Source organism: Tasmannia lanceolata, unplaced genomic scaffold (genome assembly GCF_043159265.1).
Source record: "Tasmannia lanceolata isolate RefF3 unplaced genomic scaffold, GAP_Taslan_0.1 ptg000038l, whole genome shotgun sequence".
In the NCBI taxonomy this organism is placed as follows: Eukaryota; Viridiplantae; Streptophyta; class Magnoliopsida; order Canellales; family Winteraceae; genus Tasmannia; species Tasmannia lanceolata.
The window spans coordinates 1,934,451-1,949,711 of record NW_027518715.1 but is presented as its reverse complement, the minus strand read 5'-3'; the positions used below and the strand labels follow the sequence as shown (position 1 = coordinate 1,949,711).

The 15,261-nt window shown below is 39.2% G+C and overlaps 1 protein-coding gene across 1 annotated transcript; it reads left to right on the top strand.

Moving 5' to 3' along the window:
- The first annotated feature begins 10,584 nt into the window (after positions 1–10,584).
- On the top strand, positions 10,585–12,396 carry LOC143862949 (uncharacterized). The gene is made up of 4 exons (XM_077373851.1): positions 10,585–10,875; positions 10,978–11,087; positions 11,147–11,893; positions 11,964–12,396. The coding sequence occupies exons 1-4, from the start codon at positions 10,585–10,587 to the stop codon at positions 12,394–12,396; spliced, it is 1,581 nt and encodes a 526-aa protein (XP_077229966.1).
- Positions 12,397–15,261: the final 2,865 nt, after the last annotated feature.

Here is a 15,261-nt window from a genome sequence, read left to right as displayed (position 1 = left end):
TCTCCGGGTCAACTGAGTCGTTGTCTATTGATGTCGCGCATCTTCAGGAGGAATTTACCGCTTTTTAGGGGCGTTTCTATCCGCCAACATAACCACCATCAGAGGATTAGGACCTCGGGTCCTGTTGTGTTGTTTCTTACATGCCCTTTTTATCATTTGTGCTTTATTTAATTTTAAGTTATCTGTTGGCATGTATTAATCAGGTTCACATACTATTTTTTTTTACTTTTCTGCACGTAACACTTGATACTACTTGAGGTGCCCAATGGCTCCTCATTTTGGTTTGGTATGTTATTGGTATAGGAACTATAATCATCATTCACTATTTCCATCGATATTATCCATATTCCTATCATGTCGTGGTCACTTGGTATGATTGGATATCTCTTTCTTATCACATGGATATGTGCTGCATCATGCTATTTTACTTATTAGTTCTTCGGATCTATATCTATTGCTTCATATTATGCTCCCTTTTTGCTTATGTCAAAAGGGGGAGAACTGTTAGTATTGATTGATGTAAAAATGGAAGCCTCCCAAGTCTCAAATGGCTACCATTCAGGGGGGGAGCTTCAGTTGAGGGGGAGCAAAACTAACTTTATAATTATTCTCATTTCTCTCAATCAATCTGGGTTTGCCATCAATAAAAAAGGGGTAGATTGTAAGTCGAACGGCTATCGAACACTAAGTTTTGATTGGAATCAAACCCACAGTGATTTGTCACACCTGATGTCGCTTGCCTATGAAGTTACCAGGTATAACACATCACCTTCAAGCAAGGCGACTCGGACATTACAAGAGACCCATGGAACCTTGATGCACACACATTTGGAGTGAATGAAGTTCGAAGACTCATGAAGACTAATGAAGATTCAAGAAGACAAGAAGAGAAGATTAGTTAAGTGAATCCAGATTGTAGAATCTCTCTTGTTTGAATTGAATGGTTTTGGCACTTAGGGAGTCCCCAATTAACCTTGGACATGTCTAGGAAAAACACTCCCCAAAGTAGTTTCAAAGTCCGTTGAAAATTCCCCTCAGAAATATAAGTTTTGATTTCCAAGGAAATTACGGATGTCCGAAAGTTTGGTGGACATCCGTCTGAAACCTGAATAATCAATTTTAGATAACGACGGAATTGAGGAAGTTCAATAAATTGGCAGACGTCAGTCTAAGAATTGTTTTGAAAAGAAAATTTTATCGAGCAAATGCCAGACGTCTGGGAAATTTGCCGACGTCCGTGACGGAATTGGGCGCACTTTGGAATTTCAAATTGGACATGTCTAGGAAAAACACTCCCCAAAGTAGTTTCAAAGTCCGTTGAAAATTCCCCTCAGAAATATAAGTTTTGATTTCCAAGGAAATTACGGATGTCCGGAAGTTTGGTGGACATCCGTCTGAAACCTGAATAATCAATTTTAGATAACGAGGGAATTGAGGAAGTTCAAGAAATTGGCAGACGTCAGTCTAAGAATTGTTTTGAAAAGAAAATTTTATCGAGCAAATGCCAGACATCTGGGAAATCTGCCGACGTCCGTGACGGAATTGGGCGCACTTTGGAATTTCAAACGGCACTATTTGCTGGACGTCCGGACTTCGTCCACGACGCCTGTTAAGACAAAAAACTAGGGTTTCTTCTGTGACACTCATACATATACATCATTAAAAATCCTAAAAAAACAACTCTTGTAATTTTGAGCATCAATTATCAAGCCTTAACTCCTACCTACACTTCCTTTGCCTATTGATTGAAAGAGAGTCAACATTAACTACTCTTTAGTGCCGTTACTTTCATTCCTCAAGAGAGATTCATTAGGGGTTTGTGAATTGAGTAAGACAAGAGTTAATCTATTATCTTCTATCTTTGTACTAGCCTAAAAGAGAGTCAAGTGAGCTTTCACTTCTTCATCTCATTGTAAAAGAAGGGTTGTGACCCTCAGAGAGTTCGAAGACAAGTTGTTTGTAAGGAGGCCTTGGACCCGGCTGTAGTGTGGTGTTTGGAATAGTGAAGAAACCCAAGGACGACAAACTTGGAAGAGTGGAGTAGGTCTTTTGAGAAGACTGAATCACTATAAATCTTGGCGTTCATTGTGGTGCGGTTCTTGCTATATCTCTCATTGCTTCTACTTCTTGGTAATATCTTTAACTTTACTCTTTACATCCTCAAAGTAACTAGGGATAAAATAATTATTAAAGAGGTTTTAAAAGGTGTTTTGATAAAGCTAAGTTTTTAAATACAATAAAAGTTTTTAAACCTAATTCACCCCCCTCTTAAGTTGCCGAGTTCATTTTCAAATCCTAAGGCCGTCTAGAAGCGCTCTTGTTTCTACTATCATATTAGTACTTTTTTCATAATACAAATAGGCTATTATAACCTTTGCAAAGGCATCTCGGACTACCCCTCCACCACCAGATTCTCCCGGATTCCCTTTTGTTGCCCCGACTGTATTTAGTTTGAAAAAACTTGCAGGAGGCCGTTTCCACCAAATCCAACTATCTTTGGTACACTTCGGAGGCCGGTTTTAATACCCAACTGTGCTAAGCCTAACATCTCAAACATGGAGGGCCTTTGTTGTTATTTCCACAAAACCCAACTGTTATTTCACACTTCCCTGTTGATTCCCTTGATGCTTCCAGAACCTTTGATGTCTCCAGCTTCCTGAGAGCCTTCGCTTCCCACTTTCACTTCCCACACTGGTCACTATGCCGAATCAAACACGCTCGAAATCTGACCATGTCGAAAAACCTAATAACTTTAGTTTATGTTAAAGCTTGTGTTTTTCCAAACATAGTGTAACCCCAAGGGCTCCCAAAGGCTTAATCATTTCACTCATGTTTTGATGATTAACAAACACAAATTGAATAGTTCTCTCATGGAATAATTTGTTCCCTTGAGTATTGTCTTATAGACAGGTTATTCACAGGTTGATTCATGCTAGCACAACACTAAACATGACCTAATGCTTAAGAAAGATCTTTCAAGGACAAAGAGCTTAAATATATTTGGACCAATCATATCTTGTAGGTACAACCAAGGAGGAGCTCGAACTCAATCAGCTCAAGCATTTGAACAAGCAAAAAAAGATCATTTAAGGCCTAAGTTGAGGATCAACATGGGCCAAGGACATAGGAGCTTGAACACAATGGTGGCATCATCCATGGAAGGTGTCAAAGTAAGAAGCTCGAATTAAAGATCCCACAAGTGAGCCTTGCACTCAAGTGAAGATAAATTGAAGGCTAAGTAAAGAGGCATTCAAGAGAGTGAGTTTCTATGGTAGAATATATTTTCTTCTCTCTTGGATTTTTCTCTTGGTCAAGGCACACTCAAATATCTCCTAATGTGTTTTCAAAATTAGGCCAATATTACTTAATCAAGTTCGTAAGCTAACTAAAGAATTGAGAAATCATTATTTCCATCTAACTTTATTAAGAGATGATAAAACCAGGGTGAACTAGAAATGTTTTCAAAAGGCTAAAATTTTTATAAGACAACCAATTCACCCCCTCTTGGTTGCCAAACTGGATTTCATTTAGACACCTACGATAAGGATATAACGTAATTGTTCAGGCTTCAATTACTAACATTCCCAAGCTCAGGTCTTCGGAATGCTAAAGAATAATAGAAACAACTTAAAAGAACATAAAAAGATCGATAGAGGCACATAACCTTTTCAATGTCATATCTTCCGAATTCCTAAGAATAATAGAATCAACTTAAACAATATAAAGTCTTAATTAAAAAGAATATGTCTTTAATATACGAAGTCATTTAAATAATGGAATTTATAGAATTACAAGGAAATACAAGGGACTGTGTATTTATATACAAAGTTATTTAAGTTAATATCTTTAATGTCTATCTACTTAAGATTTACATGTAAATAGGAAAATACCCCCCATTTGGATTTGGGAGATTATATTTTCACCCCGCCTGCACTACGCATGCGCTCCCCTTATAAGGTGATTTGACGTGAACAATGTGCAACTTTAACACTTTTTGACATCAAATCACCTTATAGGGGAGCGCATACGTAATGCAGGGGAGTTGAAAATATCATTCCCTTGGATTTATTAAAAATAGTCTCACGACAAAAATCTAGAAGTCAAGAAGTTAACTTTCTAGTTATAGTACAAAAGCTAAAAATTCATAAATTCTATCGTGTGCAAACATTAAATCCAAAACATCCCATACAAAAGATTTCATAACCTGGTCTCCAAAAATAATTCATCTAGTAGGGCATCGGTTAACACAGGCATTTCAGATAACAGTGATTTTCCTTTAACTACATTTAGTATGCAAATTATGATGGTTGGATTCAAGTTGCCTATGCTGGTTGGAAACTAGAATTTACTTATTGTTAAATGTTGGAATTTTTAAATTATTTTGCGCTTCCCCATTGATTCCCTTCATGCTTCTAGATCCCTTCACACTTCTATCTTCCCACCTTCTGAAAAAGCCTTCGCTTCATGCTTTTGCTTCCCACACTAGCAACTATGTCGTGATCATACAAGCCCGAAATCTGAACATGTCGAAAAGTCTCACAACTTTGTTTTATGTTAAAGCACATGTTTTTCAAACTTAGACGCCTAAGATTGGGATATAAAGTAATTGCTCAGGCTACTGGTACTAACATTTTGAATGTCAAGTCCTAGAAATGCTAAAGAATAACATAAGCAACATAAAAGAACATAAAAATAACTAGAATAGCATAGCCTTCCAATGTTAAGTCTTCAGAATTCCTAGGAATAATAGAAGCAACTAAAACAATATCAAGATCAACAGAAGCACATAACCTTTCTAAGAATCCATACCCTGAAATAACATCATGCGGATGAAACAAAGCAAAGAATAGCATCAAAGTCTTGATTTCTAGAGTTTCTAATTACCAGACTGAAAAAGTAAAAGCAGGTGTAGAGAAAAAAGAATTGGACGATCAAATACCCAGTCTATTTTGCCGACCATCATGCCGGAAGTTCTAATCTTCGATTTTTTCACCCATCCCTCTGGCAACCACTCAAGCCTCTCTAACACAGTACGTCGACGCTTTGTCGCCGGGGTCGCTGGAGACCGTACACCTCCTTTTCCGGAGGGGTGATTCATGTTAGCGTCCGTACCTGGATTATTCGATGAAGGAGGAAGCGCTATTACGTCGTCGGAATCGTCTACCAGTGTCGAAATATCGTCGACTTTGTTGTCATCTTCTTTCACTTCTTTAGCCTCATTAACATTGAATGTGGCCAGTGGGGAAGGTGTGGAGTTGGAGTCCATTTCAGATAGACTTTGGGGGTTAGGGAAATTGTGAGTCAGTTGAGAGTGGATTTTCCAGTTTTTATATTAGGAGAATGGGTTGGCGGAGTCTAAAACATACCGCTCTTCTTTCTTATTTAGGTTGACGTAAGGGGCGTACGATAGAAGAGGCGGTAAAAATTAAATGAATAGCATATGTTTGGTAAGTTATACCTAGTGAGATTTGATGGTGATTCTATTATTAAGAGATAAAGTGTACTGAGACTACATTTGAAGGGACGCAATAGAAAAACTACAAAATCTACAAAGATCTACAAAATTTCACTTCCACTGCATACGCAGATTATTTTTTAGGGTTCTTTTGGGGCGGTGATAAATTCAGTCCCTTGTAAGACTCTCTCCCTCCTTGGGCCCACTTTACATAATTAAAAATGAATTTTTAATTGAAAATTCACTTGCGGCCACCAGATTCAAAGATCCAAACCGTTCATTTGTTGGGCCACAACTTAAGTAGGCCTTGCCCATAAAATCAACTCCATAGGATGATCCAAACCCTCCAATCAATCTCTCTAGATCGGAGGGTTAGGATCGTCATATGGAGATGGTTTTTGCGGAAAGGCCACTTATGTTGGGGCCCATCAAATGAATAGTTTGAATATTTGAATCATGTGGGCCACAATGAATTTCCTAATGAATATGCGTTATATGTGGAAGGAAAAATTTCCATGTGACGTAGGAAAAATAGGGAAATGTCCGATTGAAGTCACCCAATTTCAACATGTCCATTTCGTGTTGACGCCCATTTCCCGCCTGAAAAATGGAAGAAAATGCCCCTTGTCAAATCAAAGCTTTTACTTACTTTCCTTGCAAGTAAACCATATTTTCATCTTCTTCTTCACTCCAACCTATTTTTACAAGAAGAAAGAAGAAAACCTCAACTGTATAATCACCATGTTTTCATCTTCTTCTTCACTCCAGCCCATTTTTACAAGAAGAAAGAAGAAAACCTCAACTGTATAATCACCATGTTTTCATTTTCTTCTTTATTCCAACCCATTTTTACAATAAGAAAGAAGAAAACCTCAACTGTATAATCACCATGTTTTCATCTTCTTCTTCACTCCAACTCATTTTTACAAGAAGAAAGAAACAAACCTAAATACGTAAGTGGAAATTATTTTTTTAGTTTTTTTATGTAAATATTGGATAACCGTTATCTATAATGGTTTTTCCGGCTTACTTTTCGGAGAAGATGGTGGGTTACATTGATAATCCGTCGTTTAGATTTGATACCCCCTGTAAATATTGGATAACCCCCATTTATATTTGGAAACATTGTTTTTCTTATGATCTGAAACCTATTTTAAAACTAATAACTGATAATTGAATTTTTTAGTTTCATTTTGTTGGTGTGTTCTGAAGAAGTTGGTATGGTATAAATTGATAACTTCAGTAAAGAATTGGATAACCCTTGTTCTAAATTGATAAGCTCAGTATAAATTGGATAACCTCTGTATAGAATTGAAAATCTCAGTATAAATAACCTAAGTATAGAATAAACATCAGTATAGAATTGGATACCTCAGTCTAAAATTGATAACCTCATTAAAGAGTTGGATAACCCTTGTTTCTAATTGATAACCTCAGTATAAATTGAATAAACTTTGTATAGAATTGGATAACCTCAGTATAGAGTTGGATAACCTCAGTATAAAATTGATAACCTCAGTAAAGAATTGGATAACCCTTGTTTCTAAATTGATAACCTCAGTATAAATTGGATAACCTCTTATAGAATTGGCTAACCTCAGTATAGATAACCTAAGTATAGAATAAACATCAGTATAGAGTTGCATAACCTCAGTATAAATTGAAAACCTCTGTAAAGAATTGGATAACCCTTGTGTCTAAATTGGTAACCTCAGTATAAATTGGATAACCTAAGTATCTATACGTAATAACCCTTGCTTACATGTTCAAATTTGACTTGAAATTGTAATGTTTTTACATATGTGTTTCAAAACTACCTTGTAGACAATTCATAGTTTCTATCTCAATAATATATAGCAGATAGACCTTGTATCCAATAGATAACACCTTTGTGTATTTCATAACCCCTTGGTTAGAGCTGTCAATCTGCTTGCAATTGTGATATTTGTATTGTATAGTCTTTATAATTTGTTCTATACTTGACATAAGGGATCCTTCTTGAAATTGTTAATGTATGCAATAGGTAAGCTCTATTTGTCCCTTATAACCTCTCTTTATAACTGATAACCTTATTGAATTTTTTATCTTTACACATGATTGAAATTGTGTTCATTTCGTGTCGTTGGAGGTATTCGTAAATGCCTGAGTTTCTTTTACACTATGATGGTTATTTGAAGGATGAAGTTTCTTGGGAATATGTCGGAGGGAGGAAGTCATTGATTTCGGTGAGCCGTCGGATTAGTTTGCTAGATTTTGAAGATCTTATCCGCAAAACAATGGGAAGTATAGGTAGGGAGGTGTTACTATCAATAAAATCTCGAGACATTGTTGATTGTACATAACCACTTTAGTTGATGTTGGTAATGACGATATCCTCCAGTCTCTGATGAAGAATTTTGACAAAGATGCGGTCAATTCTGTGATGCTGTACATAACCCAAAGTAGAAGCCCCGAGGGTATTAATTCAATGAATATGTCTATGCTTCCCCCAAACAATGTTTGTATCCCCCCTATGCTTCCCCCGAACAATGTGTGTATTTCTGAACCCTCTCATCACCCACCAATACCTTCTGTTTCGATTCCACCTCTAAGGGATAGATAACGCCGAAATTTGAAACGCCCAATCTTGGAAGTAGATTTGGAAAAAGACTTTGAAGATGAATTTGTTAGTGTTACAGGAGGTGTTAGCCCAAGGGTTCTTATGGGTTCATTCAATCACCTTGTTTTGATGATTAACAAACTCAAATTGATTAGTCTTTTATGGACTAATTGTTTGCCTTTAGTGTTGTGCTATAGACAGGTAATTCACAGGTCAATCCATGCTAGCACACACCATTGATGGCCTATGCTTGAAGATGAACCATACATGTCAAAGGAGCTTGAGCATACTTGGATCAATCATGCCTTGGAGGGATAAACCAAGGAGAAGCTCAACATCAACCATCTCAAAGCATTGAACAAAAAAGGAAGATCAATGAAGGCCAAAGCTTGTCGATCAATAACTTACATGTCATATCGCCATTACACAATATAACGCAACACATGGCTTAAGGATCAACATGCAAAGGAGCTTGAACACATTGGTGGCATCATCTTTGGAAGAGCTCAAGTGAAGATCCTACAACCAAGCCAAGAACCATATTGAAGATCAAATGAAGATTGGCTCAAGAGTTCATTCAAGAGATTATCCAAAATGGTAGAATCTATTCATCTTTCTCTTGGACTTTCTCTTGATCAAGGCACATCTTAAAACCCCCTAAAAATATATTTTCCAAAGAGACTAACACACCCTTTAAGGACTTAAATGGCTAAGTGAATGGCCATGGTGGTGTACCAACATGTTGGGACCCATACCGTATTCAACACAACATTTAACAAAACAGATTTCCAAAGAAACAACCTGGACTAGCAACTAAATCCTATCAAAACTTGTTTAAATTATTGAAAATATTTTTAACAGATAGCTCTCATTTTTCTCATATCCGTAGAGTATAAGAATGTTGAAATCTGACGAGAAACGAATGAGATATGAATTTTCGAAGATAGGAGCTGAAATTTAGAAACCAGGTACGAAACTCTGTGGGTTTTCACGGAGCTCCGTGGAGGAACCTGACCCAAAATAAAAAATGGGTAATGGTCACTGCGGAGCCTCTGTGGGTGCCTCCGTACTAGCCGTTGAAGACTCCCAAACGGTCATATTATGTTGGGACTCTATATATACCCATTGTATGTGTTCAAAACATGATAGTGAACATGTTCCAACTCTAAGAAACCCTTGAAAATAATTTGGCCATTATTTTTGGGTAAAATCTCTCTCCATCTCACTTGTGCTTTGATCTTGAGGAATTCTTTTAAGATTGGATTAGGCGTTACTTGTAATCATCTTTGAGAGTGTATTGTGATCTTTACATTATATTAGCCTACAAAGAGGCAAGAGAGCTTGTTACTTCTTCTCTTCATTGTATTTGGCAACAAAGGGCGCCGTATTTAAGACCCTTGGAGCTTAGATGCTCAGATTGTACTTTGCCGAAGGAACGCCGTATTTAAGTTCCTTGGAAGAAGACTAGTGGAATCCTCAAGGAGACAAACTTGAGAGGAGTGGAGTAGGTCTTGGGTTTAAGATCGAACCACTATAAAAACCCTTGTGTCAAGCCTCTTGTCTCTTCCTCTCTACTCTAGTGGTAAGTGTTTAACTCTTGTGGTTGAAGTTTATTGTTAATTTTGTTTTACTTGTATGAGCCATCCACAAAGTGTTTGTCAAAGGAACTAAAGAGAGTAGATTAACTAGGGTTCCACCAAGTGTTTGATAAAAGGCCTAAACGAAACCACTCATCCTAATCCATTATCTTGTTGTGGGATTTGCATTATATTTGTAATCTTTAATTATTCACCAAGTAAAGCTAAATATCTTATTTTTTTTAATCAAACTAAAACTAGTACAAACAAAGTTTTTAAATCCATAAAGTTTTAAAAGAAACCCAATTCACCCCTCTCTTGGGTTGCCTAAGTGGGATTTCAGGAGGTGATTCAGCCCAACCTAATGACAGTCAATGGTATTGTACTTCTTCAGGAATGTTTCAAGACCTCTTAAACAAAGGATTTACTGATGATCCGTGTATGAACAATGTGGAGTTTGCTGCGGACCATGCGGGGGAATATTTTGATGATAGACAAAATGAGGCAGCTCTGAACCATATGGAGTTTACTGCGGACCATGGGGGGGAATATTTTGATGATAGACAAAATGAAGCAGTTCCAGAAGCAGACATCAATGATGAGTTTCAAGATGACTTTTTTGTGAAGGATGGTCCGGTCGGATGTGATATTGGACAAGGCAAAGATGATGATGATGATGATGATGATGATTACGACGACGACGACGACGATTATGATCTTGAAGAAGACGACGATGATGATGCTGACGATGTTGTTGATAATCATCATGATGATGGTCGGAATGATGTCCATTGTGAAAACGTTGGTGTAAATTCGAGCGCAAAACCTATCGCAGTGGGTTCTCCTCCCTCTAGTCGGCTAAGAGGAGCGGAGGACATGTATGTTGGGGCCCATGATGTAGGTGTCGATAATCTTGATTTGATCAGTTAAAGATTGGGGCAATCTTTCCGAATATGAAGCAGTTCAAGAAGGCGGTTCGAGAGTATAAAATCCGGCAAAGATTAACATTCGTGAGAGTAAATTCCACCCCCAGGAAGTATGGCGTTCGATTTCAAGTAAGCGATTGCATATTTCGTATAACGGGCAGTACTCATTTGAATTATGTGCTGGCTAAGACTTTTGTACCCCAAGATACGTGTACATCGACGATAAGTGGCATTGATCACCCTCATGCTACATCTGCTTGGGTCGCAGGAGAATGCCTACGCTTATTCGCTCGTCCGGAAGACACGTCGACAATGCTCGTAATAGAATATATGAAGATGCAGTGGGGTGTGACTATAAGCTATCGAAAAGCGTACCACGCAATGAACATCATCAATGAAATTAAGTGGGGGAACGTATAGGACTCTTACCGCATATTGCCTGCGCTCTCGGTTGAGCTGGAGAGAACAAATCCCGGTAGCTTTGTTCGTGTGTTTCGAGCGAGAGAATTGCGTCCAAAGGGAGGCGATACGTTCGTTCGCATGTTTGGACATTTGGCCCCTGTATACGTTCTGTCAATCGAACTCTCAGACCTCTAGTTTTGGTTGATGGAACTCATCTGCGTGGAAAGTATCATGGAGTCTTATTGATTGCGTGTGGGGTCGATGGCAACAACAGATTATTTACCTTGGCATTTGCAATTGTGGAGAACGAAAACGAAGATAGTTGGAGCTGGTTTTTAACTCTGTTCAAGCAGAAAGTAATGCCTTCGGAGTCATACGTAATCACGATATACTCCGATCGCCAGAAGGGGTTGATGCAGGCGGTACCTGAAGTCTTATCACAAGCTCATCATAGTTACTGCATGCGTCACCTCACTGCCAATTTCTACTCCGAGTTCAAAGATGTCCTACTTAAGAGGTTATTTTGGAGAGCTGCCCGCACTTTGAGGGAGAGTGTTTTTAAAGATACCATGGATCAAATTAAGGCAAGGAATGAAAATGCTCACAAGTGGATAAGCGCAATTCCGAAGGAAAGCTGGGCTAGTTTTTATTTTACGGGAGATAGATATGATGTCATTACAACCAACAGATCGAAGTTGTTGAATGCATTTTCGAAGAACACGAGGAAACTGCTGATTGCATCATTGGTGGAGCACACTAGATGGAAGACTTCTGACTTCTCTCAGAAACGTCGGGTATATGGTGATGAGTGGCGGACACAGTTAACCAATTATGCAGAAAAACATATCAGACTGGCAAAGGAAGAAAGCCTGTCTGGTTTACATGTTTTCGAAGTGGCGGACACAGTTAACCAAGTATGTGGCATATCGAGCTGGTTTACATGTTTTCGAAGTACGGTCCGTTCAAATTCAAGATTCTGTAAACTTGCATCTTCAAACGTGCAGTTGTCGTGTGTTCCAAACAATCGGACTACCATGCGGACATGCCGTGACAGCGATTGCCATCACAAAAGAAAAAAATCCGTATTCCTTCTGTAAGCCTTGCTACAAAGTGGATCGATATCGGCAGACGTATGATGAGGTGTTGTACCCCACATTAGATCGCACCCAATGGCAGGTCCCTCCTGAACCTTTCATGCAAGTAATACCGCCACGTCCAATACGACCACCTAGAAGGCCGCGAACGAGAAGAACGGATCGCGAATTACAGAGTGGATTACATTACAAGTGTAGCAAATGTGGACAGCCTGGTCACAACAAAAGAACTTGCAAAGAAACTACTATCGTAGCGCAGCTTGCTGACCATAGTGCTATTGGGGCTTCTACACCTATATTCAAAAGGTCGGGTGTATCTTGTCAAGCTCCGTTCTTTTCGTAGGGGCTTGATGTAAGTAATCATTTCTTTTGTGGATGAATTGAATATTTGTATACTCATTTTTTGATGTAATCAAGCTCCGTTTTTTTTGTAGGGGCTTGATGTAAGTAATCATTTCTTTTGTTGATGAAATGAATATATGTAGTCACTTTTTGTAAAGGCTTGATGTAATGATACAAAAAAAAATGTTTCAAGATTGATTTGAGGTCTTCTCTTGCACTTGCTAAGATCTTGCCTTCCGCATGCTTTTTTAAATGACTTGAACTTGAATCATTTTGCCTTTGGTGAGCAATCTTGAGAGTACTTGTTGAGCAAATTGAGCTTGTTAATCATCAAGACAATTAATTGGGAGTACTTGTTGAACCATTGGGAATATAAGCCAAGATAGGAAATGTAAGCAAAACAAGAAATATAAAACCATACAAGCTGAAGAGCATAGGCAATGCGCATGTCGTATAAGGAGAAAGGCCATACATAACATACTTCCATACTCATCAAAACATAGCTGAGTATACTGCTAACCATGTCTATAAATACAAAGATAACCTAAGTAGCCTATACAGATCAACCATAAGATCAAAAGCAGAGATAAGCCCAAAATGAGTGAACATCGGCTAGCGCTGTGATGAAAGGAGCATAATCTGACTACTACTCTGGAGGAGGTAGAGGGTGTGATGAACTGCCTGGATACTGTCCCCACTGGCCGCTGGAGAGGTACTCTCAAAATGATGTAAACTGATCATCTATATGAGTACGGAGCTGCTGGAAGTGAGAGGTCATAGAGCACTCAAGTGTCTGCTGCAGGGCCAATAAATCATGATGGGTACATGCTGCCCGAGTCAGGTCCTGTGAACTATCCATGTCCGCGGTTGCCTGATCGTCCTGCTCCTCAACGTGCTAAGCTGCCTCATTGTCCTGCTCAACGTGATGAGCTGCCTTGTCTTCATCGTCGGGCTCCTCGTCCTCAATCTCTGGTGCAACAGCCAGCTCCATCCTGTTGATGGATCGTCCATCAAATGGAGCAGTAGGAGTGCAGGTCATCTCACTAGAAAGAGGAACACGATAGGCCTTGAAGATTGGGGTCAAAAGCATACCATAGGGCATGGACGAACGGGCCCGTCGAGGGGCTTCGCTCATGAAACGAAAGATAATGTTTGCTAGATTCGGGGGGCGACGTTCTAAGATGCAATAAATGATGAAGGCCTCAAGGGGCCGCAAGGCATCAGTTTGCCCACCGCGAGGGGTAATGTTGCTGAAAAAGAGATTATGAAGCATTTTTGCAGCAGGTTTGAGATGACCAAATCGAACGGGTATGTTTGGGTCATAATCATTGGCGATAGTCCTATAAACGGTGTCTCTAGAACGTTAGTTGTATCAATTTTATCACCTGGCCAAAAGTAGTCGCCGCTGCCTGCCGATGAAATGCCTAGGAGAGTACTAAACTGTCCTTGGTCCATCTTGATGGTAGTTTTCTTCACACGGGTTTCAGTTACATAATTTGAAGGTGAGATGCGAAGATTCACATAGAACAACTTAACTAAACGGGGGTACACAAGTTCATTAATTTGAAGGATGGGTGTCCAACCCAAGGTATCGAAGCAATAATGGAGATTGAATTGTTCATTGATGAGAGGTTCGACGTACCTACCCGTTAGGATGCCCCGATTACGAATCTTGTTCCATGTGTCGCGTGCGGATGGACCGTCGAAGAGGGAAGGGTTTTCTAGGTCAGATTTTGTAGCCCTTTTTCGAGAAGGATTGTCGTTGCGACGACCGCATGAGTGCTCACCACATGCCATCTGCACGCGAGGGAAAAACAAAAAATGGGAAGATTTGGGGAAGAAAGAGGGTTTGGATGGAAGATAATGAGTGGATTTTGGGTTTGGAGAAGGGAATTTGGAGAAGGGACACAGAGAGTAGGGAAAAAGGGTATTTGGAGAAGGGAGAGAGAGGAGGGGAAAAGGATTCGAAGGAAGTTGAAGTTTAAAGGGCATCACTAGGGCCCGGTTTTTAAAAACGAGCTAGAAGCTCGCACGGAGCACCGTAAATTTAGACGGAGCTCCGTGTAAACTTCTATTTTTATTTTTTTTTAAATCTCGCACGGAGATCTGTATAACTATACGGAGCTCCGTGTGCGGACTTCCATGGAAATTCACGGAGCTCCGTGTGAACTTCTGTTTTTTTTTTAAAAAAAATCTCGCACGGAGCTCCGTGTAACTATACGGAGCTCCATGTGCGCACTTCCGTGGAAAATCACGGAGCTCCGTGCGTGGTACTCTTTTGTTAAAAAAATAACAGTAGCTCCCACGGAGCTCCGTGCATTTACATGGAGCTCCGTATGACCTACTGTTTTTATTTTAAATAACCAGTATCTCACACGGAGCTCCGTATAAATTGACGGAGCTCCGTGGGATCTTCTGTTTGTTTAAAAAAAAGTGCTAATGAGGCACCTGTTTCAAAGCTCCGTGGTAACTTCTGTTACACGGAGCACCGTCATTTTATTACACTCCCAGTAATAATGGGGGACCCTACTTAGTCTTAAGGGTTAAGATTTGAAAAAACAGTAACATTCCCTACTTCACCACCCAATTGTGCTTGTGTAGCTATCAGATATCAGCACCCAATGGTGCTTGTTCAGCAACATCCCAAACATTTATAATGGGTTTCAAACAACTCAGTGATACGGTGTGTACAACTCAAAACATGTTTATGTACAACTCAAACCTGTATATGTACAATTCAAAACTCCCAATGAATCTCCATAACAAAAACTCAATTCAACCCGTAGATCAATGTTTACAACGTCTCAATCCTTTACACAAAAGAAAATGTGTACAACTCAAAACACATTTTCTAAAAATTACATTG

What these genes read in the sequence shown, in the direction of transcription:
- LOC143862949 (XM_077373851.1), top strand. Translation starts at nt 10,585, where the DNA reads ATGAAGCAGTTCAAGAAGGCGGTTCGAGAGTATAAAATCCGGCAAAGA. An exon ending in CGTCCAAAGGGAGGCGATAC is followed by an intron (nt 11,088 to 11,146) that starts GTTCGTTCGCAT and finishes TCGAACTCTCAG; the next exon opens with ACCTCTAGTTTTGGTTGATG. An exon ending in GTATGTGGCATATCGAGCTG is followed by an intron (nt 11,894 to 11,963) that starts GTTTACATGTTT and finishes TCAAACGTGCAG; the next exon opens with TTGTCGTGTGTTCCAAACAA.